At 40.1% G+C, this 27035-nt stretch overlaps 1 protein-coding gene across 3 annotated transcripts in view; it reads right to left on the reverse strand.

Annotated features, from left to right (window-relative positions):
- GALNT13 (polypeptide N-acetylgalactosaminyltransferase 13) overlaps positions 1–27035 on the reverse strand; it is a 251555-nt gene that overhangs the window by 16286 nt on the left and 208234 nt on the right. For all 3 annotated transcript variants that reach the window (XM_048485263.1, XM_048485262.1, XM_048485261.1), the window contains exons 9-11: positions 26440–26579; positions 18343–18441; positions 7789–7923 (exon numbers count right to left, since the gene is read on the reverse strand). In XM_048485263.1, coding sequence (XP_048341220.1) covers positions 7789–7923; positions 18343–18441; positions 26440–26579 — 374 coding nt within the window. The remainder of the gene's footprint in view (positions 1–7788; positions 7924–18342; positions 18442–26439; positions 26580–27035) is intronic.

Below are 27035 nucleotides of genomic sequence, written 5' to 3' on the forward strand. Positions count from 1 at the left end.
TAGACGGGATCCCTGGAAGGAGCTCCAGAGACATATGTACAATGCTTACTTTCCTATCAAACTTTTCTTTTACTAACAATATAGGAGTCACGATGACAATGGACAGATAAACACTGGTCACCGATTGTGCTTATTTGTAATTTTTATATGACAAAACAAAAGCGTTTGCCTGACTTATTTGGTATAATTGGATTTGACTTATCAGTTACAACACCTTTGTACTTAACAATATAAAATGTTTATAACTTCATTAGCATATAAAATTAGCCTATTTGGCATATATATGAAGTGTAAATGTATAAATGTCTTGGTTCTCTATAAGAAAAAGTGCACATATAACCAATACTGTTACCTATCTTACTGTAGCATATATATCTCAATTTTTGCCATCTGAGAAGTGGGAAAGAATAACATTAAAGGTAGAAAACATTCTGTAGCAAACAAAAGGAAGTGTACTATTAGGACAAAAAAAAAGCCCAGTTACAATACATAGGACTGTCTTGGAGATAGGAGTAACTTCTCTATGTGCACCTTGCTCCCATGAAAACCGCTTGTCTAGTGTGCGGCTGCCTTGCAATCCTATGAAACCCTTCAGGACCTCACTGGGAGGAACTGTAGGTTAACTTTGGGAACCATGTCATGTTTGTGATGGACTTGTGGGGAGGAGGTGGAGGGAAGAAAAGTATCCATGACAAAGACCTTGGAAAAGGAAGCACCATTTATCCTCTGCTATCTTGAATACCTGGAGAGAGGGTAGACAGGAATTTTACCTTGATTCTATAACATCCTCCTGATGCTGTAATTAATTTTCAGGTTATATTGTATTCTGACCACATTCATTTCTCGACCATTATGCCTCAGCCATAATCTTTTTGTGAATTGTTCCATTGTTTGTATTATTGATGTTATTGTTAGGTTTTATACACACACACACACACACACACACACACACACACACACACACACACACACACACACACGCCATATATACTCACGCATAAGTCCTTTTTTAGGCTGTGAAAACCCTGGGAAATGTAGTTCCCTGGGAGACCCTGGGAAATGTAGTTCCCACTAAGTTATTTGAAGCTGGAAGGGAACAGAGGCAGGCCTCTTCTGAAGCCTGCTCCATTTGTTAAAGTAATTGTGGGAGGGCGCTATGGGGGGGAGGATGCCGAGCAGGGAACTGCTCCAGGGAGAAGGTGGCTACCTTCTCCCTGGGGCAGAGGGAGAATGGCAGCGGCACCCTGCTCTGTGCAGGGAACCCCCTATGCCCCAGGGAAAAGGTGGCTGCCTTCTCCCTGGGGCAGAGGGGGGGAATGGCGGTGGCACCATGCTCTGTGCAGGGAACTCCCTCTGCTCCAGGGAGAAGAACTCTGTGCCATCTGGTCTCAATTAAAATGTGGAGGTAGCTAGCAACAGTCAAGTTGTAGGAAATTCCCAAATAAAGGAGGGGGACAAAACTTATCAGCCTCTTTCTTCTTGGAAGAGTCTCTTTTTTGATGGCAAGATAAGTTTCTTGTTCTGATAACATGGTCAATGCATCAAGAGGCATCCCCAAGGAATTTAACTTTTTTTCATACAAATCCACCATTTGGTGGAATGAATGCCAGCTAGGAAAAACTCTTAACATCTGGATTAAAACAAGTCCAAACCCAAAATCTGAACACAAGAGACCAAGCCTTAGTTATTAATAGATGCTGGCCCAATTTCAGATAAAGTACCACATAAGGAACTGAGTGAGGGAGATCAAGGATTTTATAAAGAAAGTACGATTGTAATCTTTCAACGGCTTTGTTCCAGGCCTCAATCCATATGGGATTAGCTCTCTTAACATAGCTAGAGAGGCAGATTTCTCCTATAACTAGGCTGCCCTCGCAGTTGGTGTCCAGTATTTCCTGGACTATGCTCTGTTCTGGTTATACTGTTCCCAGTGCTGCCTTTTACATGTCTCTTTGGAGCTCAATGCAGATGTTGATCTCTGCTTCTCGAACTGTTCTGCTTCAAGATAATGTTATTATCACCTTCTCCCACAAAACCCCAATCTGCTCCAGACCTATCTACTCAACTCTGTCGATATCCTAGGACTGTGTAAACTCTTAGTGCGCATGTTTCACATTTGCATGTGTAAGTTTATTATTTTTATTTCTTCAATGAAAATTGTTAACCTGTTACTTCTGACTCCTGTGGATTTCTTGTGGAAACCCATCTCTATAAACTCCAGTGGCAAAGATCCCATGGTTGCCCCTCACATAGCAAGGTCTGGCCCCACTAATTCACTACTCTAAAAGGGACAGATCCCAGTATTTTGTGTAACACTCTGAATTTTCCAATATTTGCACTGGAAAAACTGGAAAAGTCAGAGGACCTTTGTACATTTTATTTTGAAAAACCTTGCCTTACAAAAGCATTTCACCCATTGCAAAAGTGAAAATACTTAATAAGAGGGTTTTTTCAGTGTTCCCCAACATTTCACAATTTCTCTGTATGCAAAATAGTAAAAAAAAATACTTTAAATTTTTTCCTACTTTTTTCTGGTCCTTCATCTCTATACCAGAGACCCTGAGGAATAGTTCGGAAGGAGTTTAAGGTCTTCCATAAGACAGGTGAATTTGGCAAAAGCAGCCCTCCCTTTGCATGTGCAGAAATTTTAAGTGGGATACAATCCAGTAAAACAATAATGCTTACCAGGAGTAAACATTTAAAAAGTTTATATTCAATTCTTCCATATATCCAGTATTCATGGCCAGTTCAAACAATGCAGGCTGAAGTTGCACAGTCTGTTCTCTGAACATTCGCAAAGATTTAATTGGTGAAATTTTAGGAAAGGTATGGTCTTGTACAGCCTCTCATAAAATAGGAAAAATTAAGTGTATTCACCTGATAGCAATAGTACAATTAAGAAGACAATTACATAATAATGTTTACTTAAAGTAATTCATTTCTGGTATAATGATATTACAGTTGTAGAAGCTACTCACTGAACACTGTGCATGCAGTTTTAGGTTGACCACAGCACAGTATGGTGTTGTTAAATGTACTTAGCCCTACAGTTTAGGCATAATTTTTTAAAGGATTTATAAGGTTGTTTTTGAGGTATAAAGTCTAAGATGTCTAATGATGGGCAAACTCCCTTTGGAACAAATCAAAATCAGCTTAGTATTGACAAACTGTCACTGGTGAGCATTTAGAAAGAAAGTTGATCTGTTTTCTAAGACTTCACTTCCAGTTTATAAGCTTGACATACATACAAAGATGGTGTTGCTGTGCCTGCATAGTGCTGCTTCTTTGCCTATAGCTCATCATGGTAGCTATGACAGAATATTCATGTGTACTGTCTTCTATTCACCAAGTCCAGCATACAAAGGTATAATGCCACAAAGAACTGTAGAGTCCTGTTTGCCGAACAGATCTTTCCTGCGTTCTACAGGCCTTGAAAAGCTGTTTCTGAAGGACAGATAACTCTGCAGAAGAAGATGACATTTCTGTATGGAACAGTCTTGAAAAAATCGTGGACCCCTTTGCATGACTGCCCAGATACAACCTTATGTTGATTATTATCTCAAATTTTTAGACCAACCTCAGAAATAAAAAGACAGAAAATCACCTACTCGATTCTCACATTTAAATTCATGGGACTTAAAAGAAATGATGCTGATCATTTCTCATTGAACATATGTGACTGTCAAACTTGACATGTTTAAAGATGTTGCTCAGTTCATGCCGAATAACCATGAATTCTTGCCAAACGGGCTGGAGACTTATGGTTTTTAAAATGAACAATGGGAATTCAGAGGCATGGCAACAAATTGTGAGAATATTAGTTTGCAGGTATGCAATAGCATTTTTTTACTGCTTTTAAAAATTCACAGAAGCTGTCTGGTAATACAGAAGGCAAATTGGTGACTGCAGATAACAGAGAAAGTTAATTGCACCAGACTGTACTGTTAGGAAGAAAGGGAGTGAAGTAACCTGCCAAGCAGCCGTGAACATGTCAACAAATAGTTCACCCTATCCATGAAAAAATGGTTTACTGTTCATGACAGGGGAATAGAACAGGAAACCAACTGGTGGGTATTTAAGAAAAGCTACTCACGCATACAACTAAAACAAGGGCAAAAATTCCAAACACTATATGTGGCAAAAATTCAATGTCTCCATTATACAGAAAACTAAATAGAACTTTAAAAACAAACTATTACTTAAATGACTTCACAACCAAGAAGCATAACTTTTAATTAACATAACAGGATCTATCTGGATTTTTTAATTAAAAAATTGCCAAAAAGATTTTTTTTGGTATTTTCTCACTAATGCAAGCAACAGAACAAGTGAACTGAATAGATACCACAATTGAAAGCAGTAGCAAATTGCCCTCAGAATATTCTCAACTATCTGACTTGAAGCACAGAAAATGATTTCTTTTTTATTGGCTCCATCTAATGGCTGGTTGTGATTTTGCAAGTTGCTTCTGCATTTTATGAATACTTTTATATCGTCTCCCATAAAAACACCAAAGTAAATATCTTTTTCACTTTTCAAAATGATTTTAGCACTATTCCAAGCAGATTCAACATCTAGCTTGATTTTAATCAAAGTATTTAAATAGCACTGTTAAAGAAACATTACAATTAACACTAATCTGTAGGTGGCACAGAAGCAGGGCACCTTGAATGAGAAGAATCAGTTACAGAGACCCTTCCCTGGACTTGCAACTGCCTGCTGACCCCCTCATCCCCTTTTCTGCTTCCTTCCTTTACAACTGTTGGGCTTGTGGGGTTTGTCTCTGCCACCAACCAGGATTTGGAATGTCTTAACTAAGGGGGGCAAGATTACTCCTCCTTTCACCCTTTGATTCCCTTGGCACAGTCACTTTTTATTACTAGGTGAAATGCCACCCATCTATAGGTGTAAAAAACCCCAAAACCTTAATGCAGTTTGAAAAAAAGTTTATTAAATTACATGTAAAATGTATTGCGCTCATCATTTGAGGCCCTGTTTTAGGGGCCTTGCCTTCTGAGACAGGCTGGTGGCACACCAGAAGAAGTCCTTCTTGGTCATGGCTCCAGAACTCTCGAATTCTCTCCCCAGGGAAACTCATCTGTCCCTTCTGTTGCCATTTTCTGCTGTCCGTTTCATTTGGCATTCTCTCAAAGATCCCCCATTCCTGCCCTGTCATTTAACAATTGCTTTATGCTTTGTATGCGTGTTTGAGTTGTGGTGTTAACTGTATGCTACTGTGTATATTTTTGTTGGTTTTAATACTTTTAGCATGTGATTTTATTATTTATATTTTTAATCTGTTAGTTGGTGTAAAGATTTGTACTTCTTTTGCTTAATTTTAGAATTTTTGTATCTCACACATATATCACATGGTTTCTTACCGTGAGATTTTATAGACTGGCTGTTGTGGTTTTTCTAGGCTTTGAGGTCGTGGTCTGCTAGTTTTTGCTCCTAACGTTTTACCCTGCCATATCATGGTGACATGTCTGTGAAGATGCCAGCCATAAATGTGGGCGAAATGTTCGGAGCAAAAACTACCACACAATAGTCATGCAGCCTGGAAAACCCACAACAGCCCGCTCATTCTGGCCATGGAAGCCTTCAACAATACACAGACTTTATAGACTTTTTTTTGCATACCTGAGAGCTAAATTCACCATGCCAATATTTTGGTGCTATAATATTTATAGATTCACAAGCATTTATATATTAAAAAAAGAATTTTATTGGGCTAAGAATGAATGTGTCTTTGAATTGGATTGTTTCTATTTGATGTAAAAGAAACTTGTAGTTGAAGGGGCAGATGATCTCCCTCGACACATGGGAGGACCTGGAATTTTTGAATTTTTGTCAGTAAGGAACTGCACACAAGCATATAGTCTATTGTGCTTCCTCTGTTGCCTGTGACAAATGTCAGTTGGCCGGGATAATCTCCAGGACAGAAACCATTCAAAATGTGTAGGCCTCTCCTGTGAGTAAGATTTTTTAGACATAAGCCAGCATAGTTGGCAATGCTTGAGGACAGATATAAAAAAATTCCATATATCTTTGTCCATGTGATATGGGCCATATGGCTTTGTCCATGTGATATGGGGGAAATAGAGATCCTGACGCATATTTTTTTACGATGCCCCACTCACAAAGAAATGAGGGCAAAACTGTTTGACTCTCTTCCAACATCAATTTTTCTTGGCCCTGAGGATTGTGCCATGGAAAGACTATTAGAAGATGCCAATCCGGATATAACCAGAGAGGTGGCAAAATTCAGTACTTATGTGGTTAAAAGGCTTGGACAAGTAGGGCAATAAAAATAGGAACTTTGGATTAATGATTTTATCTTTTATTCAAATTTTATTCCAGTTTTTAACTTGAACTTATATTATGGTTTGGAAAAAAAATGTGTCTGAAATAATAAATGGTCTCATTTGAAATAATAAGCAGGGGCTCATATATTACTGACTAATGGGGAAGCAAGTAACTGCGTAAAGTGTAAGTTTGGAGAATTATGGTATAAATATATTTTCAATCTGAACTTGAATGTATGTCCCTATTGTCTTCATTACTTCTGAATTATTCACTAAAACCTAATGGTCACATTTCTGTTTGCACTCTCATTATGTTAATGCATGAAAGAGTTGCTTGTGGTCAGTTTTAGAAACAGCAGCTGAATATAAGGGACTCCAAGTCACTTGGTAGTTCCTAGAAAGCTAAATAGAGCACAGCTCTTTCAGTGTTAGTATAATATATACTTAATGACTTGCTATCACTTCAAGAAGATGCACCAGGCTACTCAACAGATAGAGAGTATTGCAACAAACAATGGTATACTGAGTTTATGAAGCCTAGAATTTCAGCTGAAGCTGAAAACGTAACTACTTGAAGGTAAACTCTTCTTCAGACTGATGCAGCTACACTGTTTGATTCATTCCCATATGTTATCCCTACATTCATAATATTTATAATCATTCCTCATCCTTGGAATTAGAAATTTATGATCATTGCTTTCCTTCATACAGTGACACACACAACTGTCCTACATATATTTGTGTATTTGTAATCTTACCACAATATGCATATGCACATACATTAAAAATATACTCTGTCCAATTCATTCAGATTAGATGTAGCCAGAAAGATATCATGTTTGTGGGATATAAGGAATTAATACTTTAACTAAAAAGTGGATCCAAAAATATATCTGTCAACCTTAAAGAGGTTAGTTGCCCTGTGATGTTTCCTATCATCATCACTTGTGAATGAATGACGTTGGGAGTGGATGGTGTTGGAAGTCTCCTTTACCCCTAGTTATATTGCATAGGGCAGTATAAGAATATAGAGTGAAGTTGACAGAACTGTCCTTTATTATATTTTCTCCCTGTTGCAGTTCTGTTCCTGAACTGCCAAAGGGAGATAATGAAGCATACTTGTTTTTAATTTGAATCATGCTCAATAAAACCATTGGGCATTTTAAAAAAATTGTGGCATACTTCAGGAATCTATGCATACCCCACACTAGATTAATAAAGTACAATTTTGTTCATGCTTAAACTGAACAATGTGAGTGCAGGGGTTTAGAAGATTATTCTTCCAGGATGACATTAAGGTAGAGTAAAAAGATCACAGAACTATAGAAAATTATAAGCACAAGTTTGGACAGAGGTCTTCTCATGAAACTGTGGCTTAAAATGATTTTGGATTGACAGCTTGAAAATGGCAACTTCAGAAAAGATATATTTGAATATGATTAATAAAAGTAAAGTTAGTTTCCTGCTGCATTTGAATAAATACCTCAGCATCATACTCCCAAAGCTGATTTCCTCTCATGTGGTGGCACTTTAACATAATCACCGGGCCATTGAGCCTAGAGACATCCAAGCATAAATCATCTGTGCGAATCTCCATGTCAGCAGTGTATGAAAATACCTGGGAAAGATAGATGGTTACATTAACAATACTGCCATAATGATACTTTCAATCAAAATATCATGAAAAAACAGATAAGAAACAAATAAACCATGACGCTAGCCCTTGCACTTTCTGTACAGTAGCATAATCTTGCCAGTAAAAGGCACTGTAATAAAGCATACTTCTGACTAATTCTCACACAGACATCTCTCTGGGGTTATATAGTTTCCTTCTTATTGAGAAAAAACCAATGTCCTGTTGGTAATCTTCTTTGAGGTGAGGAGCATATAGTGTATCTATGTACTGAAGAGTGACGTGTAGTCTCCATTTGCAGACATATAAATCCACAGATTGGGGCCACACCGATGTTGAACAGACTTTCCTAAAAACTTACTGAACTTCAAGGTTTGCAAAAAAAAAAAATCTGAAATCACAAATTATATATATATGTGTGTGTGTGTGTGTGTTCAATACTCCCTCCTCAATAAAACAGTGTTATCTGTACATGCACAGACAGCACAGTTCCCTGCAGAGCTGGTGGTGGTCACAGGACACCAGGAGCAGTTCTGGCCTTGGCCATGGCAGCATAGTTTGCCAGGCGTGGTTCCACAACAGGCAGTCTGAGGGGGAATGTCCTTCAGAGTCCCAAATGCAAAAAAAATGGAGGGAACTCAATAGTCTCTCAGACAGGCACTCTTCAACCTCTCACACACAAACGCAGGCTGGCACGAGGGTAACTTGAACACAATGAATGAAATTTATTTTAAAAACAAAAGAAAGGCTTCTTAAACAGGCTCAGAGAGGTACTAATGCTTGATGGTTTCAGAGAGGTTCTTTTCACTTAAAAGTTACAGAGCTTCAGTTGTTATTTAGGTTTCACACACATACACAGACACACGCAGGTGTCTCTTCAGAAATGACTTGGCTTTTATATACTTTGCTTTTCCTCACAGACAGACACTAGTCCTTTCTGACCCACAACCCACTGAATACACACACACCCAGTCTATGCCCTGTGAGGTTCTGGCATACAAAGCCTCCCTCTCTCACACTACTCCCAAACTGGCCTCACTGCCTCTGGAACAGGCTTTTCCCATACTGGTATGGTACAGGGGCTGGACAGACTCCTAGGTCTGGTGAGTGTCTACTGACAAGCCTCTGGCCGGCGCTTCGCTCTGCACCAAAAAGCCAATGCCTTCCTTCTTCTCACAAGCTTCCTTCGCTTGAGGAGAGTCACTAAAATCCTGCCAGCTATCTGAGCTAAACCAGAATTCCTTTTCATCAGAGACAGAGCGGAGAGACTTCACTCCACAGACTCTGCTCTCAACTGAACACAAGCTGTTCTCTTCAGAACTCTCCACAAAGAACTGTCTGATAGGCTCTCTCTGTCTTTCTGTTCATCTAGCAGTGTTTTACCGTCCCCTTACATTGGCCAGGGGCAACAGTGCCTTCCATTGACCAATCACCTTGCTTTTACTTAAATTAGGGCCTGCTGCCTTACTTTTACTGTCACACAGGCCTCTTTAAGCAGGCCTGCTTCACACCAGCCCTTCAGGGTGGGACAAGTCCGTTACATCAGGCTTGAAGGAATCTTTCATAAAATAAACTTGGCATAACAACAGGAATGAGGGTATTTATAATGAGGGAATTTACAATACATATTTTATAATCAGGATGTATCTGATGTATTTCATAGATACTTTTGATAGAGTCCAAGATGGAGAACTCTTGGCAGTCACTGTTTTGGTGAACAAACTTGAGCTTCTTGAAACAATATTTCAAATGTTGGTAGAGACTGGAACAAAACACAGCTTTCCAGTTTTCTTCCTTAAAACTGGTTAGAGATTACCCTCTTTACTGAGAAGATACTCTCCATATAGAAGGACACTGAAATTACTTGCACACAGGGTCCTTTTTGATTCTTAACAACTGCTTCAATTGTCAGCTTCAACAGTCATTTTCAACTGTCAGTTTATAATGGTCTCTCTCAACTGACAATTGTAGAATGCTCATTTTTTTTCCTTTTGAAACTTCCTGTCACTCAAGGTTACATGACCTCGAGGACAACTCATCATTATGCAGCTGTCCATCACAGGGGGGTTGATTCAATTGTTTTAAAATGTGATTTTATCATTATATTGTAAATTGTTAGCTGCTTTAATAGTCCTTGTGAGGGCAGAAATTTAAATTTTGTAAATAAAAATAAATAAAATGGACAGGTCTTGAAATGGATGAAAGTAAGCACTGGAGTCCAGAAGAATTAGTATTGGAGCTGGTACTACTTAATTTGTTCATAAATTATATGGAACTGGAGGGAAGCAGTGTAGTAGCCAAGAAAACATATGACACAAAATCATTTAGACTGGTGAAAACCAAAGTAAACTAAGAAGAGCTCCAAGAAACTCTCCACAAATTGTATCAGTGAGCAACAATGTGGTAAATGAGGTTCAGTGTAGGTAAGTGTAAGGTGATGCACACTGAAGCAAAAAAAATCTGAACTCCAAGTATATGCTAATGGAGTTTGAACTTGCTATGACTGAGACAGAAGAGACCCAGGGATCATGGTGGATAACGTTAACCCAAGGTACCACAGCAATGAAAAGGCAAATTCTATGTTGGGAATCATTAGGAAAGTGACTGGAACTAACCAACCAATATTATAATGCATCTGTATAGATCTATGGTGAGACCTCATCTGGAACACTGTTAGCAGTTTTGATTACAGTATCACAAAAATAACACCGCAGAGCTGGAAACCGTACAGAAGAGGGTAACCAACATGATTAAGGGGTTGAAGCACCTTTACTATGAAGAAAGGGTCTGGTGAGTTTTGGACATTTCAATTTATAAGAAGGATGAGTAAGGCTGAACATGATCAAAGTTTACAAAATTGTGCATGAGGCAGTAAGAGTGGACATTTCCATCTCCTAAAGCACTAGAACTCTGGGGTACCCAATGAAATTGATAGGTAACAGATTCAGGATGGAGAAAAAGAAATAGTTCTTTACACAACAAATGATTGAAACGTGGAATTTGCTGCCAGTGAATGTTGTGATGGCTACAGGCATAGAGAGATTCATGAAGGATAGTTCTATCAGTGGTAACTAGTTGTAATGGTCCTCAGAAAAGTTCCAAAAACAAGAATTCTGTAGTAAAAATATATACCTTCTATTACATAACTTTTATTTCAGACCAATATGACCTTCAGTTATGTTTCAGCGCAAGCAACCAAAAATATCTTACTTTGTTCCAGGCTGATTACTACAGAAACCCAAATGCAAAATGACATAAAATAGACGACAGTTTAAAAAGAACATGGTTTAACAAACGCAATAGAGACTATACAAAGCTTTAAAAAACCAAAGTGCCGCAATCCTGGAGCATCCTGATGTACATGATTAAAGCCTTTATTAACAGCCATGCAGGAGTTTTTGTAGAAATGAAGCTACAAAAACAACATTAGGCCTCCAAATTTAGAATCAAGTATTATTCCGTTATGACTTACCAGTAACATTTTAGTATGAAATGGGCAGAAGAACTTAATTCTGCTTGAGAAAGTAAGATATACAGCACTGTCCCAACATCAGTATTTTATAAATTAGCTCCAGAATCATGTGGTTAAAAAAACAAACTAGAAGTGGATCTTATGTTGAAAGTTGAGGATAAAGGTAGTTCACAAGCCAGGAAAACTCCTGGGATAAAGCAACCTACTGGGGCTGCTATTTTAATTATTTACAAGACTCCTAATTATTCTGAGTTCACCTCTCAACTGATTTAAAGCATTCTAATCAAAACTACAAGGAAAGTGCTTTCTTCTAATTGTTGAAGGCAACCTTGCACCAATTAATTGTAGAAAGCGACCTTCGCTAAAGCATGCAGATTGAACTTGATTGAATTACCAATTAGAGAATGCATGTAAATCATACTAAGTTGCCAGTTAGCGTGCCTTCGAAAGGAACACTATTAAAAGCAGAGTTAAGCATATTCTATTTCTTTATAATGTAACATTTAGTTACAATACCTTTGAGGTTTTCACAAAGACTTTGCATATATGTCCAAACTGAGGGTGCCAAACTAGGGTCTTTCTGGCAATTGGATTGGGAGACTTACAAAATGGGGAGTCTTTGCCAGTGAAGCACTGATATTGCTTACTGAGTGCATTGGTTAAACCATACAGAGTATTGCCCTCTCTGGCATTTGACATCACTTGTGGGATGCCGCTGACATCTACTCATTTTAGCACCTTTTCTGCCCCCACCAGCCTGCACAGACCTGGCAACCCTAGCTCAAACACAAAATGAACATGTGCAAAAGGAAAGACCTTTCCAACATCACAAAATAAATGCTAAAGATGTGCTACATATTCTCATGTAGTACACTTTAGGAATATTATTTTATTCAGCTTCCAGAATTACTTGGGCTCTGAGCACAAGGCTGGGCAGACAGAAAGGGTTCAATGCAGGAGATGCACACCATTCATTCTTTCAAGCCCCATTTATTATTATCTGTGTGTGTACAAGAAAGAGAAAAAAGAGAAAAGAGCTCTACACATTGTCCACACACACTGTATCCATGGTGTGAATGGGTCATGTTCAAGGCATTTTTCTTTTCTTCTGAAACTAAAACAATTCTATTTCTCCATTTACCCATCATTACTTCATAATCTCTCTAGCACCATTAGCCTACGCTGACTTAGCTACACTATAATCATTAATATTATTCCTCTTGATGTAGGAAAATGGACTGGCTCATATACAGAGTTGCACGTAAATGCATAGGCTTGATTTTCCAAATCATTTGGTGGAAAGAGAATTTGGAGGTTCAAGTCTTTTTTGATTGCTGAAGAGGCCCAATGGCACATATTCATTGTCCTTCAAAAGCAAGGTGGAAAGTGAATTCAGAGGTTCAAGGCTTCTTTGATTGCTAAGGAGGCCCAATAGCGCATATTCATAATCTTTTAATAAATCTAGTAGAATTGACCCAAAAGTTACTGCAGGACACTGAAATGATTGCCCACAAGGCCTCTGGGAGCTACCTCTCTACTATTGAGGATAAAATGTTCGGAGGGTGATTATAAAACCCAAAACATTTAAGAAGTCGTTACAGTTAAGGAAAAGCTGAACAAATAAGGAAAATGTAAGACTTCAAAATATAAAATGAGATAGAAAGACGAAGGTGGCAGTGAAGCCAGCAGGAAAACGGTTACATTTTGCTCATACTACTTTTATTCCTAGATTTACCTTGTACAGATTATGGAGCAATAATGGCACACATGACCTTCTGAAGGACAACGAAAAGAACTTAAACTGACAAACACTTAATCTGACCAGGCAAGTTAAGTTCATTGATTTCTGTCTCCAGATGTGCAAAAATTAAGGCAATACAATCTTCTAGCAAGTTTTAAGCTCCCTGCAGCTCTAAACAAATAACTAGTAAAATATAAGTACCAGATTTGCAATGCAATCCTGAACAGTAGTTTAAAGCCACTGAAGCTAATAGGCTTAAAGCAGGAGTAACTCTACTTTGGATGGCAACATTAAGCTTCTAATCATTTTTAGATCACTTAGTTTCAAATCAGCTATCTTGCTTCAGTTCTCAAACTCCTGCAAGTAAAAACCACTGCAATAGACTTATGTCATGTTTAATGTACTCCTTTCAGATTTGTAATGCTATTTGGTTATGTGTGTAAGCTGAAATAAAAATTACTTCCTTTTAAATAGCACTTTGTGAGGAAACCAAACTCCCCTATGTGTGTGTATGTGTGTGTGCGCATATTTGTAAGCAGAAAAATATATATATTAGAATAAATTTAAGGTTTTTATCAGTGCCATCGGGGGGGAAGAGGAAGTTTTGAGGAAGTGATGCATCCCTTTACCAGCATGTTTGCCCTCCCCAGGACACTCACCCCAGCGGAGGAGGCAGATGTGCTAGTAGCTACCTGCCCTGAGCCTCACCACTGCAAAATCCGGAAGTTCAGACCACAGAATGGCTGCACTTACATCCTGTCTGGATGCTGGCATGGGGTAGGGGTGTTCCTGGGGTTTAGGGCCAGGAGCCTGGTGCTGTAAACCCTATGGAGGGCTTTTCGATGGTGGTGGTGGTATTTGCATTTTTGCTCCCTGAGCCACCAGAAAGTCTTCTTAAAGTAGGTGGGGTGGCGCCACAGCCATACCACATCCCACCACCCAGGGCTTTGGATGGGGCTGCCCATATTATAGAAAGCTGAGCAATCATGTTAATTCAGGGTTTGTAAAGCTAATCAATTAGAGAAGTTGGAGGGGAAATAGAGCTGTTGCATTGACTCACAGCCTGGGTACAGAAGAACTAATCAGATAGCTGGGACAACGCAGCAATCTTCTTGGCCTTTTTAGCTAACCTCACTAAGAATCAATCACTAGTTGTAGTTTTCAATCCCCCTTCAAACTGTAATAGAAATAGATTAGTTAGTAAGACACAGAGAAAAACTTCAGAAAAACTTCAGAAAACAGTTTTTCTGAAGCTGAAGTCCAGATACCTGAAGCAGAGACTTCCCTCAGGAAGTAGGAAGAGCCTGAAAGCTGAGGAAGCTGTAGACCAAGGAGGGCTGAACAGCTGGGGTGGGGGAGTTAGGACCCAGGAGTTTGATTATAATCACTTTTGAGGCAAAGTCCATGAAGGGAGCTGCCACATCGAAGACCTAGGGAAAGGAGATCCTCCTCTCCCATGAAAAGCCTTATTTATTTATTTTTATTTATTTATTTATTATTCTACTTTTATACCGCCCTCCCCCGAAGGGCTCAGGGCGGTTTACAACAGTGATAAGACAATAAATATTAAAACAATTTAAAAGCAGCATCCAATTTCTATATCAATTAAAATTAAAATAAAGATGGTGTCCAGCTATTAAAACTCCTACTAAGGGAACAGCGGGTTTTAGCTGTTTCCAGGCACCCTATCAGCGGCTGGACTCTCCAAAAGCCCGGCGGAATAACTCAGTCTTACAGGCCCTGCAGAATTCATTAAGGTCCCGCAGGGCCCGGACAGTTGGTGGGAGAGCATTCCACCAGGCAGGGGCCAGGGCCGTAAATGCCCTGGCCCTAGTGGAGGCCAGCTGCATCATAGAGGGGGCGGGGATCACAAGCAGATTGGCCTCTGCCGAGCGCAGAGACCGACGTGGGACATATGGGGCCAGACGGTCTCTTAGGTACGAAGGTCCCAGACCGCGTAGGGTCTTAAAGGTTAACACCAACACCTTGAAGACAATACGGAATTCAACTGGGAGCCAGTGCAAGCGATGCAACACGGGCATGATGTGATCTCTAAAGGCACCTCCCGTGAGCAGACGTGAAGCTGCATGCTGGACCAGTTTCAATTTCCGGATCAGCCGCAAGGGAAGGCCCGCATACAGCGAGTTGCAATAGTCCAACCTGGAGGTGACTGTTGCATGGATTACAGTGGCCAGGTCCGTCTGGGAGAGGAAGGGGGCCAGCCGCCGGGCTTGTCAAAGATGGAAAAACGCAACCCGGGTTACATGGGCCACCTGGGTCTCCATTGAAAGAGATGAATCCAGGTGGACCCCCAGGCTGCGGACGGAGGGGGTCGGTGCCAATGAGACCCCCTCCCACACCGGCGGCTGGAAATCCCCCCTCCCCCTCCACGGCCTAGCCAGAGAATCTCCGTCTTCGTTGGATTCAGCTTTAACCTGCTCTGCTTCAACCAACCAGCTACCGCCTCCAAACAATGCTGTAGAGCTGCAGGGGCGGCGACCGCTCCCCCCTCCATCGACAGAATGAGCTGGGTGTCATCAGCATATTGGTGGCACACCAGGCCAAAGCTCCGTACCAGCTGAGCAAGGGGTCGCATGTAGATGTTAAACAACAGCGGGGACAGCAGCGCTCCCTGAGGCACCCCACACTGAAGTGGGCACCGCCAGGAGGCCTGGTCCCCACACCACACTTGCTGACCCCGGTCCCGGAGGAACGAGGCAATCCATTGAAGGACAGTGCCCCGCACTCCGGAAGCGGCCAGGCGGTGGGTCAAAAGGTCATGGTCGACCACATCAAACGCTGCGGTAAGATCCAATAATACCAGCAGCGCCGATCCGCCTTGGTCAAGCTGTATCTGTGACAGCGACGAGAACAGTCTCCGTCCTATGCCCAGCACGGAAGCCGGACTGGAAGGGATCGAAGGCCGATGCGTCCTCCAGAAAACCTTGAAGCTGCTCCAACACCACTCTCTCAATTACCTTCCCCAGAAACTAAAGATTCGAAACGGGGCGGTAATTGGCCGGATCACTAGGATCTAACAGCGGTCTTTTTAAGAGTGGGCGGACCACTGCCTCCTTCAACCCACCCAGAAAAACTCCTTGCTCAAGGGAGCTGTTGATGATATTCAACAGGTGGGGTCGTAGCTCCTCTCGGCATGTTTTAATGAGCCAAGAGGGGCACGGATCCAGAGGACAGGTAGTAGGTCTAATAGCAGCCAGGATTCTGTCGACAGTGGCTTCGGAGAGCAGGGAAAACTGGGCCAAACAAGGGCCAGAAGACAGCAAGGGAGCCTCCAGTTCGCCAATTGTCTCTAAGGTGGCAGGGAGGTCCTGGCGGAGCGAAGCGACTTTATCTGCAAAATAGCTCATAAAAGCCTCACAGCTAATAGCCAATTGATCATTTTTTGAACCCTCAGATATTGAGGTGAGAGACCGAATAATGCGAAACAATTGTGCTGGGCGAGAGCTAGCAGATGCGAGAGAGGAGGAGAAGAATGTTCTCTTTGCCTCCCTCATCGCCATCTCATAGGCCTTCATAAACGTCCTATAAGATGTTCGCGCGGCCTCGTCACGAGACTTCCTCCACACTCGCTCTAGCCGTCTAAGCTCCCGTTTCAAACAGCGTAACTCCTCGGTATACCATGGAGCTAGCCGAGAACAGGGTCGTAGAGGGCGTCGGGGAGCAACGACCTCGATGGCATCGGAAAGGCGGGTATTAGAAGATTTTAAGTTGGAATTAATATAGAATAAGAAGACAATTCTCCTGCATACAAGTCTACATTTGTCTATCATTCTTATCAAGTTGATGTTAAATATTAAAGAATACAGTTTTCTTTGGAACTGAAGAGAAATGACTTGTTCTTTTACTTAGGAAGCAAGTGCCCAAGGCCTAGCTACATTAACTGAACCCAAGAATTCTGACACGTCCACATGAACATCCAGGAGCAGGTGGGAATATGCCTCTGAGAAAGGTGAAGATAAACAGGCAAGCAGAGGAAGAACAGAGCTGTAGCAAGAGCAAACGCCACACATGCCAATGCCAAAATTATGGACATCGTCTATAAATAATCAGGAGGCTACCAGAGTGCAAGACAAGGAACAATGGAAGACTTATGGCACACAGAAAATCCTGCCAGTCCCACTATAAGGAAGGAGGAGAACAAATTGCTCACTGTCTTCAATGAAGCCAGGATGTTGCAATTATCTTAAATTACAAGACAAGTAGATTTATGTACAATGTTGGGAAAAAGCTCTCCTAATTAATCTCCAAAGAGTCGGTAACAGCAGGGGAAGCTACAAATAGACCTGTAGGGACTCCTACCTCGGATACTAATATTGCAAAAATGTTTTCAATAGCGGTACAAGACATCCCATATGGTCTCTGTCAAAACCATGATTCCATCCTGTCAGGGACTCATTGCAAAACTCACTGACATTTTGAAAAGCACACCTTTATGCAGAGGGGATATAACGTCTTTCCCGTGGCACAGAATGGTTCGCTGCAGAACAGTAGTCAATGCTCTGCTCATGACTTGAGTTCGATCCCAACAGAAGTTGGTTTCAGGTAGCAGGCTCAAGGCAGACTCAGTTTTTCATCCTTCTGAAGTCAGTAAAATGAGTACCCAGATTACTGAGGTAAAACATGATGACTGAGAAAGGCAATGGCAAACCTCCCTGTAAACAGTCTGCCTAGTAAACATCCTGATGTCACGTCACCCCATGGGTCAGTAACGACCCAGTGCTTGCACAAGGAACTACCTTAACTTTCATTAAGGTAGTCCATTTCATTTCAGAAGCTTATAAAGCAACGAACAGAACAGCAAATGAAGCCTGTTGATCATCACCATCCTGTTGATCATCATCATCCTTACTGAATGTACCCTAGCTTGATTTCTTGTGTAGTAAGAACTCTATGTTTACTCTTAGAAGTACATCTGAGGGCTGATGTGGTGTAGTGGTTAGAGTATAGGACCCAGGACTAAGACCTGGGATTACCAGGTTCAAATTCTTTGCTCAGAATGGAAGCCTGCCGAGTGATCTTGGGTTTGACTCAATTTCTCAGCTTAACCTACCCTCACAACGTTGTGAAAGGGGAATGGTGTGGAAAACCACTCCCAAGAACTACAGAATACAAGTAAAAAAATAAATGGAAATAAGTATCTATATCCAACTTGTTTTGAAGATTTTTTTACCTGGTTTCCTCCCATGCCATGGCAGTTGAATATTCCAACTTTTTCATTCTCTTTGCGCCCCATGTTATCCAAGCACTGATTGGTCTCAACATTTCTGATCTAGGGGGAAAATAAATAAATACAGCCAGGAAAATCAAAATATAAAAAATGGTTAAAGATTTAATGAAACAAAAACAGTAATACAGATAGCAATGGATTGAGGACACTGTGTGCTGCCTCTCCAGAGACCTCCTCAAAGTGGCTTACATGTGAAAAGCATTTTTTAAAAATAGCCATATTAAAAAAGTGAAGCTGTTTTTTTTTAAAAAAACAAGACTGTCTACAATCCTGAAGTGATTGAAGATATCTCTAAGTATGTACAAAAGAAATCACATTGAAGACCATCATGTCCAAACCCAAGTAAGATTTGCTTTGGGAAAATTAGTTTTTAATCATAGACATAGATGAAATGTTAATGCGATTGTTTCCAAGCAAATTCAGTTACCTTCAGTAGCTTGCTCTTATCCAGCGATATTTTACCTGCTGAGATACAAGATCAATTCCCCAAAGAAAGGCTCCAACAGACCAGAGAAATCTTAGTACTTAAACTACTTAAAAAAAAACCCAGTTCCCTCACTTACATGATCTGGCTGGAAATCATCTTAATTTATTTTTTGGGGGGAGGGGAGGACAGGAGGACCTTGTATGTATGAAGATGTGACGTAAGCATAATATATGTTGTGGGAGAACACTGAATTTGAAGTTAGGTCAGAGGCTGTCAATCTCTTGAACCTCTTTAATAAAGGGTAAAGTGGAGAGATTATTTTGGGCATAGTGGATCTTCTCTGGTTATGATGGCAATGATACATTCTCGCACAAGTTTAGAATGGAAAAGACATGCCTTGAAGTTCCAGCAGTTTAGAGGTTTCTTTTTCCCTGATAAATGAACATAACCTCTTTGTAGTTAGTACTAAGTTGGAGAAATGTTGATACTATTTGGAGGAATGCCTACAAATTCTTAGTTGTTAACCCCTTTTCATCACATGGCTAATCACACCCTTGCACTTGGGCAAGCAAAAGATGCAACTTCTTCAGGTACAAAAATACAGATCCACAGCAGATTAAACAAAAAACAGAGAGGGGAAAAAGATGGTGCACAAAAGCAAAAACACGCTGTGATACAAAGATTAAGAATTGACTGATTATCAGCTGTGAAGTATGTAATACATACATAAACGGCCATAATGTGAAAGGCTCCTGCTGGCCTCATTTTCTTATATAACCCCCTCTCCACAAAGCTCACTGATTGGACAGCTACCATATGGAAGGAGCACATCATAATAATGGAATTGCAGTTTCAAGCATTGGCTCAACTGACAGCACCTCATGATAGTACAGGAAATGGCGTTCTAACCTGCAACCTATAGAATTGACTTTAATTGTAACATTACTTTACAAAATAAAATTTTAAAAGTCCAAAGGGAAAAATGGAACTTCAGAGACAGTGCTTACTACTAGATCATGATTTCCTTATTAGGTTTAAAATAGATGAGCTTCATTAACCTACTTAAAGACTTCTTTCAATTCAATTTCATGGTTTTGAACACTTGGCTTTAAAAAGTTCATTGTGCTTCCAAATGTCAAATAGCAAGCAGCTAGGATGATCAATCAGTTTCCACAAGATCAGTTTAAGGCCTGAGCAGTAACAAGAAAGAGGATCTTATTTATCTGATTTAGTTTTAGGTTTTAATAGTCATGTAAATTAACAGAGATATTTCAATAGGGTGGAAATAATGTACAGTTCTCTTCCCAATATCCCCTGAATGCACAGTGACCTCACTGAGCCTTTGGCATGGCAATTATTGTTAATGAAATATTTTTATTTATGTAGAACATTTTTACGTTGCTTCTCCAGCCAAACAGGGCAAGGTGCAAACATTTAAATTAATATATAAAACAATTCAATAAAGATATAGACCCAAAACACCAAACCCAGGCAAGAGGGCCAATAACAGTTATTGGGAGTATGCCAGATTTTGTTCACCCTAAGAAATATATGGCTTTAAAGATCAATATCAGCACTATGAATTGAGCCTGGAAGCAAACTGGAAGCTAATGTAGATGGAACAAGATGGGAGTGATATGGTCCCTACAACCCACTCCAGTTAACACTCTGGCCACAGCAATTTATACCAACTGTAGGTCCAGGCAGTCTGCAAGGGCACCCCATGTAGAGAGCATTGCAGTAATCTAATGTAGATGTTACCAGATTATGCACAACAACGGCAAAATCATTCCTGCTCAGGAAGGGCCAGAGTTGGTGAAAGCCACAATTGCTACCTGTTTAACTAATCCCATGTCCAAGCTATGAATCCATGGTACAAATTTGTGCCACACATTAAAAGTGAAAAGAAAATGAACAGATATTCTATTCTATCAGGTGACGAGCAGCTTCTATATCACTTTTTAATTAAAAGTTAAGCATGTTTAAGATTTTGGAGAGGTTATCCTGCCAGAAGATCTATCCATGCTTCCAAAGAACTTGACAAGCATCTGATTAGTTTTTTTTTAAAAAAAGCAAGATCAGGATGCTTTTTGAAGATGTCGAATTTGCCTCATTTGTGTGAAAAAAAATACAAGGTGAAAGCAAAATGCTAAGATCACGAATCATTTCCTTTGCTCCTTTTCATCCATTACTTGGTAAGAAAGTGCTACAATAGCGCATTATGGGAAAACTGAACCTTATCCTCTTTTAGGATACTTAATGGTTTGTCTATCTCTGGCAAGACACATTTAGAAATGAGAAAATGTAACTGTAATATACTGGCTTAATTTCCCTCTGTGGTGTGTGAATGATGTAAATGTATGCAAAACTCTTCTTAAAGCAGAAAATCTGGAGCAAACCTTGTTCTATTTAAACAGTAGCTATGACTCCGCAAATCAACACTGCCTTCTTTATTCAATTGGTTTGGCAACTAAACATAAATTCAAATGTAATATATACCACTCTGATCCACTGTACGTAATTTTCACACAGTTTCAGTCAGGATCCAAGAGGCTCATGACAAAACAATTTGACTTCTATCTCATCATATCTTAAACTTGCATGAAAACTGCTTCTATGAGTAATCAGGTGGATAAGCCTGCAAAAGACTGTGAGGAATACACAATACAGAAAGTGTCTGAACACAATCACTAGCTGCAATTTCAGTGAGAATATGTCTAAAATGAGACTTCTAGTACTGGGTAGCCATGCTTGGCTTTCCTCTAGCTTTGCCAGGTACCAAAGTTCAAGTGTGGAGTTCTGAAAAGAGTTGCAAAAGCCTCTCTGGATGAAGGAGAGAGCCAGAGTACTCATGTACTCCTGAAGTGCTCTCCTCTACGTAGAATCACACCATTAACCATTAGTTTTTTTATATATAGATTGAAAGAGGAGTCCATATCCAGCTACTGATGTGCCTGACAAAAATCAGGAGATCTTCTTAAGAGGTATGGAATGACAAGCTAAAGCAGAATGTATAAAAGAGTTTAAATAAAGCTACTCAGAGGAGAAGGCATCAGAGTGAGATAGCTGTCTTAAGGCAAAAAAATTTCCAGATCTTATTCCCCTTCCAGTTGGCAGGTTGCCAAAAGTAAACCAGAAAATAAATAATCTTAGAAATACGTCAGCAACCAGAAAGAGGGAGGAATTTGATCTCTGCATTAAAATCCTGAAAACTGTGAAATTGTGGGAACAGCAAGAAACTGGGCAATGGCATCTACTAGAAAAGATGTTCCCTGGAATAGACGAAATGGTCCCAAATCTTGAGAGCATATCTGCCACTATGCTAAGTCTCAGAGCAGAAATAGACTCTGAAAAACTCTGTTAATAACAATATTCCCAAGATGATGCCTGATCTTATAAAGAATATTAAAGAAATGAAAGTTGAATTCCAAAAAATAGCACAAATAGAAGAGAAGATGGAAAAGACCAAAAACGAAGTGAAAACTTTTAAACAAGATGTGGACTTTGTACAATTGAAAGTTAAAATACATAATTTAACTATTATTCAACTGGAATATCAAATCAAAGGCCGTTTCCGCACGGGCATGTAATGGCGGCCTGGAGACGGCAAAAACGCCATCTCCAGGCCGCCATTTGCACTGAGAGCGCCCAGCTGCATTTACAGCCAGCCAGCCACTGCGAGTGCCGCTCGACTGCCGCAGCTGAACCCGGGCGTTTCCCCAGAAGTGCTTCCAGAAGCGCTCTTGTTGGGAGAAATGTCCGCCCATGTGAAGCCGCTGCCGAGGCCAACGGCAGAGGCCGTGGCTTCCACGACGCCTCCACCCCCGCCTTGTTGCCGGCACTTACCTTGTCCCCGGGCCTCCAGCGCGTCGCCGAGGTCTGGGGACACGCCCCCTGCCCTGCGCCACTGGAGCAGGCACGCAGGGCCAGGGGACGTGTCTCCAGGCCTCGGCGACGTGCCGGAGGCCCGGGGACATGCCGGGTTGGCCGGGCGCCGGCGTTCTCGCGGCGCCAGCTGCCGGCTGTTGCTCTCCAGGACCCATCCGTGCGGAGCGGTCCTTCCGAAAGTGTCAGTCGAGGTCCGGCGCGAAATGTGCCGACCTAGCCGTTTCCGCCTCCGTGCGGAAACGGCCAAAGAGAAGGCTCTGAAACTTTGAAAGGTACCAGAGGATTCAAATCCAGCAAAAGAAGAGTTGAACAAGAAAATTGCTTCAGACCTGGCCAATCATTTTAAGGTCAAAGAAGAAGAAATGGTGTCAAAGACTGAAAAAATCTTTAGAATCACATCAACAAATCCAAAAGTGAAAGGACTATATGGAGACATTATTTTCTAATTCTGTTCTAAAGAAATGGCAGATGAGATTCTGGAAATACACAAGAAATCAGCAATCAATATAGAAGACATCATTGTGTTGAGAGAGATTCCTTTAAGAGTCTTACAGAAAATGAAAGATTATGCATTTTTGGTGGACACTTTGAGAAGAAATCAGATAAGATTTTCATGGCTTAGATGCGAAGGAGTTTTCTTCACTTACAAGGGACAACAGCAAAGAATTACTTCAATAATGAGTGCCAAAGAGATCTTCAAGAAAATTTTAAATGACCTTAAATAAAAATGTTCTGTAAGATCAATTAATGATTTAACAAAAGGGGAAGTAATTGGAATTATTAGAGATTAATGATAAAGTTGGAATGGTAAATTCAGATATAATGTTAAGGGCGGGAAGGGAAATTTATGCTAACAATCTTTGACTATGGTTAGGTGGATAAGATGTCTTTCTTTGTTTCAAATTGCCTCAAATTGTAAGTTAATATATTAGAAAAAGTTTAAACAATTAAAAAACGTTATGGATAAAATTGACAACAGGGCATGGGCAGGAAGTCAATTAGTTATATGCAGTCTATGTTTATATAGTAGAAACCTTTGTTGTGTAAGTAGAATAGGATGGCTGAATCACTTTTGTTTTTACCTTTCTATGTTAGTTTTGTTGTAAAGAAATCTAATAGAAATGATTTTTAAAAAATCACAAATAATAATGGTATTCCTCATTGAGGCCACTTACATTTTCTGAAGAGAAAACTAACAGTAAGCATACCTCATATGTGCCCCTGAAACTGGGGTTCTTATTTTCAAATGCCCCTAATACTGCATATCCGAGGGCTGGCAATTCCACACAGACAGGCCATAAATGTGACTCATAAATGTTAGTACTTCAAACACAGGGTACTACTCAGGTTTGCAGATCACTCTTATTTTATAAAAACCCTAATGTGAAAATTATCCCCTGCCTCTCGTTAGTAGCAACTTTTGCGTAACAAAAGAAAAGAAAAACAACAAAAGGGGAGTTTGAGTGAATAGAATACTAAAGCAACCCAAGATGGTGAACAAATATTGGCAGCACTGTATACATGGAGTGGAGGGAGGAACTGGAGCAGAGGAAAAACAGGAGTGAAGGCAGAAGCTTTGGGAAAGGAATTTCCTGTCCTTCAGGAGTCCAAGGAGGTGAACATCTACTTTTATTACTGTATTACTTCTAGTTTTATTTTGGGGGAAATTCAGTCTCCAGAAACTGAAAAGTAGGACCTAATTCAGACACTGATTGAAATTATTCACCTGTTTCCATAGAAACTCAACTGTTATTGGTGAAAATAAGGTGTTTTTAATGACTATTCATAACTTCTCTTACCTCAGCTTGCCTATCTGATAATTACGTTGCAAAGGCCTTTAATTTCATGCTTACCATGCATGATGTTATCAAATAAATGTCTTCAGACATTATCAGAGTTCTTCTAAAAATAGTCATGCTACACTGGCTCTTACTAGACACTGTAACTTTAAAATTCTGAAAGGAAAGATTACTATCATTTCTGAGGTAAATGCTGCTCCCGCCACTTGTAATCACACTTTTACAGAAAGCTTTTTTTTCAGATAAAACAGATTTTTAAATAATTAAACAAGGTGAAAATAGTTGAATATTAAAATTATCGATTATTAGTTTGGGATAAAAAGATCCTTTTAGCTCTAATAAGATTCATTCTTTCTCTCTTTTTTTTTACTCCAGGGTTCTGCTCAGACAAACTCCTGTTAAATTTTGCTGAGGAATGAAGAGCAGAATGCAAGGAGCAATGAGATAATGCTCATTCATGTTTGCTAACCTTTATTGGGACCCCCCAAAACTGTGAACTCTTTTTGAATGTGAATATTAGTTTTTGATTGGATTATTCATCTGAAAGAGGGAGAAACAAGATTTGATTCTGAAATCTCTTCTAACAGAATTACAGAAATAATAATACTGACTTTAGCAGCCTAAATAACTCAGACTAGCCTGATCTTGTCAGATCTTATAAAATAACCAAGGTTGCCTATGTTAGTATTTGGGCAGGAAACCATCAAGGAAGACTTCAGTGGCTATGAAGAAGAAGGCAGTGACACATTATCTCTGCTTATCTTTTGCCTTTAAAAACCCCACATACAATTACTATATTGACTGTGACAAACCTCTTTAAAAAGGCAAATTAACGTCAGCAGTTCAGGTGTTTAGCAGTTCAGATTTGGAATGAGGCTCCACATCTTATCCACCTACACTTATCTACCCCCGCTCCAAATTCTCCAAATGTTTTCCAAATTCACCAAAGTCAACCTTACAAGGAAGGCATGGTGTCTCTTAGCAGTGGAGGCTTCCTTCTTAAGTCAAGGATGCTCCTACGAGCATATATAAGAGTTTTTGCTGACACTAGGAAGCACCTCCCCCTGCCCCCAGGAATAAAATGTCGGTAGTCTTAGTGGGCTGTGGCAAATAAGTAGAAATCTCTGGCCCTGCCTAGGGAAAAAAACACTCTGAAATTGCGCAGTTTGGTACGGGCCACTTTTCTACCAGTGGATGTATACAGCATAAGAGAAACTAACTGGATTTGGGAAGAAGTGTGTGTGTGAGAGAGAGGGTGCAGGGAGAAAGAGAGTGGGAACTAACAATCAGGCCTTAAGTTGAAATTATGCTGTTGTGTATCCTCTGCTTTCTTTCCTCTATCTTGCCAAAGTGTACGTTGGGTACAGGCCTCCACAGTAGAACTGATAAACGTAGCAGGAGAAACACAACAGGCTTGAACATAAGCCAGACTCAATATTAAAGAAGTTAATTAGCCAAGCAGTAGATTCCATACCAGCTTTCTTGTGTCAAGTTGAGGGAATTTGCTCTCCACTACACAGCAATCTGCGAAGGATATGTAATTCTCTTTGGCTCAAATGTTCACAAACTGGTGCTATTTGGCACTACTTGGTAAAAATACATGAGACTGCAAGGCAAAAATATTTTAAAATGGAATTTGTAGCTGTTCATAGAGTATGTCTGATGAAAACAAAAAAAGACTTGCTGAAACTGTCATGTGTTAGGGGTGTTTCATCTGAAGTAAAACAATTTAATTACACACATGTGCACAACAGTGGCAAACTCTTTCCTGCTCAGGATGGACCAGAGTGGTGAAAGCCACCACTGCTACCTGTTTATCCAAAGGCATCCGTGAGCTATGAACCTGTGGTATACATTTGTGCCACACATTAAAAGTCTTATAAGATTTTCAGAACTCATTGTTAATAGCAAAGAAATCATCCATACCTCTCCAAGTGAGTAATATCTTCTTGGAATCTGGGAATCTGGATAGACATTTTCTAGGTACCATGAAAATGGATTACATTTCAGGTTCTCTCTCAGTGCCTTTCTGGGAGATATGTCTCCATAATCCACTTTGACGACTCCTGCAAAAAAAATTGTTCAGAAAGACAGCATAATCAATGTTCATATTCTATCAACTTACACAAAATGACACACAGAATTTCACTGTAAAACCATTACCTTATTTTAAAATAAGTCTTTTAACTTGTTGAGCCAGAAAAACATGATATTATACAGTACACAGATCCCACTCTCCACACGTGATGAATGAGATATTTTGAAACTGAAATCATCTGAAACTAGTCACTTTCGGTTACAGTGCAAAATATCTATTAACCACCAAAAGGGCTTCTCCAGCATACTGAGTCCTATTGATCCAAATGCCAGTTTTCTTCCTTAGGATATTTGGACTAGCAGCAAGACAGTTTATGCTGTGTTAATAATTACCCAGCAAGACATACCTGTTGATAGGTTGCTATGTAATTGGCTATATACTATCAGGAATTGTTAGTATAAATAAATCATATTCCATTCATACA

The sequence above is a fragment of the Sphaerodactylus townsendi genome, linkage group LG02 (assembly GCF_021028975.2).
Source record: "Sphaerodactylus townsendi isolate TG3544 linkage group LG02, MPM_Stown_v2.3, whole genome shotgun sequence".
Classification (NCBI taxonomy): Eukaryota; Metazoa; Chordata; class Lepidosauria; order Squamata; family Sphaerodactylidae; genus Sphaerodactylus; species Sphaerodactylus townsendi.